We start from the raw sequence: 3773 nt of genomic DNA, 5'->3' as shown, positions 1-3773 counted from the left end.
GGGCTCCCGCCGTGGCTCGCCCCGGAGGACTTCCCCGGGCCGCACAGCTCCCCCCGGACCTGCGGTTAACTTTCGTCTCCGTCCTGCCCGCCCCTACTGCGAAACTTCTGTAGGGGATGCAGCGGCTGAAATGTCTCCCTCGCTCGCTTGCTTGTACACACGTCTGTACACACGTACACACGCGCGCGTACGCGGGCAGAGCTGTTAAGGTTAGTTTCATGGTCCAGCTGGGATAGTCTTTAAACTGTAAAACCGCTCTACTCTGCTTGAAATTTCACTCTGATCAATGGCTTTTCTTTTTTTTTTTCTTTTTTTTTTCTTTTTTTTTTTTTTGAAGTTCTCAGCGGGACACGACGACTTATACAACTTTCCTCGCATAGAAAAGCTGTGATTTTGAAATGTATCGCAAAGGCTCTTTCACGACTATCGCTCAAGACTTAAATCATCTCTTCTCTAACCTTAAACGCCACTGAAATGGCAAACAACCAGGCAGACGCTCCAGGGGAAACCAGCCCCAAGGTCTCAAATCACAGCGTCGCGCCCACACGGGATCGGCTCGGGTGGACCAGAGGCGGGCGGCCGAAACTTAACAACTAGTTGACAGATTTTTAACTGATCAAGCATCGTATTAGCCATGCTTTCCACTACTATGCAAACAAAAAAGATACATTACGAGGAAGCCACGCAAGCTGCGCTGAGCCTTAGGCAAGCGCATTTGCCAGTCATTTTTCTCTCGATTGTTATTATAATTATCATCATCATCGTGCCGTTACTACGGCTACAATGAGCTGCAGCGACAGAAAAAACACACAGAAATTCATCCCTCCGGATGCAAAATAAAGAGGGGCTTCGGTGCCTGACTCCGGTAGCACGACCCTGCTCTCCCCCAGCACCCCCCCCGAGTCAATCCTACGCATATCGCATTCAGGCTTAAACGCTTAATGAAAAAAGTGTCGGGAAATCTTACCAAATCTTAATACATGTGTGGTTCCTTGAGAATATCCAATCCACAGTAAGCAAAGAAGGAGTCTAATGGTGCATCTGAAGACTGGATTAGTTAGAATAGGGGAAATAATCTTCATGATGTTTCTATGCACACACGCGCTGCCTTACTTCCCCCTTCTAAGCCGTCAGGTTTCCCGGTAGGGTGAGAATGAGGATACGTAAACTGATGGCCCTCAGACACGATCACGGCATGGTCACAGAGAGAGGAGAGTCTACGCTTCCCAAACCCATTAGCAATCCCTGCATGTTCTTCATTCACTGCGCCAAGGAGCAACCTTCAACTGCAAGGAATGGTGGGACATCCATGTTAGTCGGGGGAGAATCCTTGAGAAATCCAAACACACACAATGTCCAGCCGAGTAAACCTGGGAGGCAAGAAAGGAGGAAAATCAATAGGTAATCCAGCTCGAGAAATCGCTGAGGTATCGCCACATAGCGAGAGTCAATGAGCACCAGCCGTTTTACTGGCGAAGCTTTTGCCGTGCTCCCGTTCTACTGCACTGCTGCACAGCTTCTGACGCGAAGCCAAGATTAAGTGAGAGAAATTGAGATAGCTCTTCTCTTCTTAAGGCTGCCTGCCAGACAGCCTTCCCAATTTCTATTATGCAAGCGATCTGATCGCCTAGCGTTGTCGGAGGAAAAAAACAGCTCGGTTTTATTTACATGCTTCTAATTGTTATTAGTATTTCAGTTGTTCTGAACAATAGCTAAAGGAGGAAACTAGAGGAATTGAAGATGACAAAGTATTTGAGACAAAAGGATACATGGAAATACATGGTGGAAATCAATTCATGCATTTTAATAGCTGACTGCCTGGGTCGAAATCACTTAGCTTTAGAGTTGTGAAAGACAAGGTTGACAATAAAGTCATGCAGGTTATCAGAGTGACGTTTAGGCTAAAAAAAAAAAAAAAAAGATCATGACATTTACATTCACTAACTGTTACTCACGTTAATGCATGAAATAGGGTAAATGCGATGGCTTGTATACTGACTGTCCTTAGGAACTTGCTCCGGACCCAGTGACCACGGAGCGCCAGCCTGCTTTTGCAAGGTAAACAGGAATCGGCAGCGCTAGGACAGCCTTGTTGAATGCACAGACCTGCTTCCCTCAACTTCTTGAAATCGCAATGTTGCTTAAAAGACAGTAACTTGGGGATTTACTAGTTTATGTTTTGCACTTTATTCTGCCACTCTCTTATTTTGCACTCTGGTTTCCTTTCACTCTAGTATTATGGAAATATCGCTGTTCCTCCCTGTACTGAGAGATCTACGTAGTTTGTCATTTTGCAGTCCTCAGTGAGAACAATAGCACTTCCCAGTTTGATAATGGGATACTGAGTTTGTATCTGCAAATGCAGCCGCAGACTTTTGTCTTTTGGCCAGGTGTTTCAAAGAAGATAAACTCATTCTGTGGACTACTTCAGAATTTCTACTAGTTGTGTGCCTGTATCCATTAAAGTACATTGAACCGGGACTGTCAGACTGTGCAATCTAAGTGAAGCTTTTGCTGAACCTACTTAAGCTTTATTACAAATATTAAAAGATAATTCCTAGATTCCCCACCAGGAAAATGAATTCATTTTATTCTACATTCTGCCTACAGACATCTTTTGTCTCCTTTATCTCCCTCCCTGCCTTTTATTACTAAAGAAAATATCACTGAGAGACTTCCCCCACAGATACATACAGATGAACACAGAATAAACCTGACTTTACAGAAATAAATACCGATGATGCCAAGCTAATGAGAACACTCTGTGGAATCTATCGGCAGTAGAGCATGGCAGAGGTGAGTTACACTTTATTCTTAAATAACATCTGTGTATTGTAGACATGTAAATTAGCAATAGCAGCATTTAAATTATAACCTGTAATGTTGGTGCTCTGTATCCCTAAGAGTGTTAGCAATTCACAGTAACTTTTTATCATTATGGCTTACTGATTTCCTCTGCACGCATTTACTTAAAACACTGTAAAACGCTGATGAAAAGAAACGTACATTCTGCGAGGGGATTATTAAACATCATTGATTTTTTTTTCTTTAAGATGGAGGCATAACTGCAGTGTCAAAAATAAGTATCATGAATGGCTAGTTCTGCAGTCTAGCAGGGAATTCAATCAGACCATTTGACTATTGGAGCACTTTAAAAAGAACACCTAGTGTTAAAAGCAAGGATATCTAGCGACTCCTTCAGTTCACAGTTAGAATATCTCCCAGTAAAAATGCAGAGAGATGCTTTTTCTTGTATTTTCTATTTCGCTTATTCTCTTCTACTCGTTCATATTCTATCTTAATCCAAGGAGAAATAAAACGGGCCCACGTGAATCTTGTGAACGTTCTTTGCCTCCCTCCTCTTTCCCCTGGTGCTGCTGAAATAAAGGGCATTAGGCATCTTTAGATACTGTTTAAATTGTGAATGCTCAGAGGTAGTTTCCTGTCTAAACGGATTTTTTTTTAATTTAATTTAGTTTTGGTAAGCAGTTTTGCAAATATAATATTCACGGTCAGCTTTAGCACATTAGACAAGACATAAACTTTGGGCGAAGTGACCCCTGTTTAACACTCTGATTTTCTAAGGTCTCCTGAAAAAAAAAAATACAGCTACCTGTAATCTAAGCCCAACGGAGCTCCTAACTCACCGAGGCGTGCATAAGTGGAATCATAAAACAACTTGCGATTAATTCCTTGCGCTGTTAAATACTCGGCAGCCCGCTCCGCAGCCCCTGGTCGCACGCCTGAGACTCAAGCCAAGTTTCGCTTCCCCC

The 3773-nt window shown here is 43.1% G+C and overlaps 1 protein-coding gene across 1 annotated transcript in view; it reads right to left on the bottom strand.

Annotated features, from left to right (window-relative positions):
- GRIK2 (glutamate receptor, ionotropic, kainate 2) overlaps positions 1-1082 on the bottom strand; it is a 446885-nt gene extending 445803 nt beyond the window's left edge. Inside the window, exon 1 of the mRNA XM_009320161.1 lies at positions 968-1082. Within this exon, the coding sequence (XP_009318436.1) occupies positions 968-1082 (115 nt within the window). The remainder of the gene's footprint in view (positions 1-967) is intronic.
- Between the last annotated feature and the right edge of the window lie 2691 nt (positions 1083-3773).

The sequence above is a fragment of the Pygoscelis adeliae genome, unplaced genomic scaffold, assembly GCF_000699105.1.
Source record: "Pygoscelis adeliae isolate BGI_AS28 unplaced genomic scaffold, ASM69910v1 Scaffold41, whole genome shotgun sequence".
NCBI lineage: Eukaryota > Metazoa > Chordata > Aves > Sphenisciformes > Spheniscidae > Pygoscelis > Pygoscelis adeliae.
Note: the sequence above shows the minus strand (reverse complement) of the source record. Positions and strands in the feature narration are given on the sequence as shown.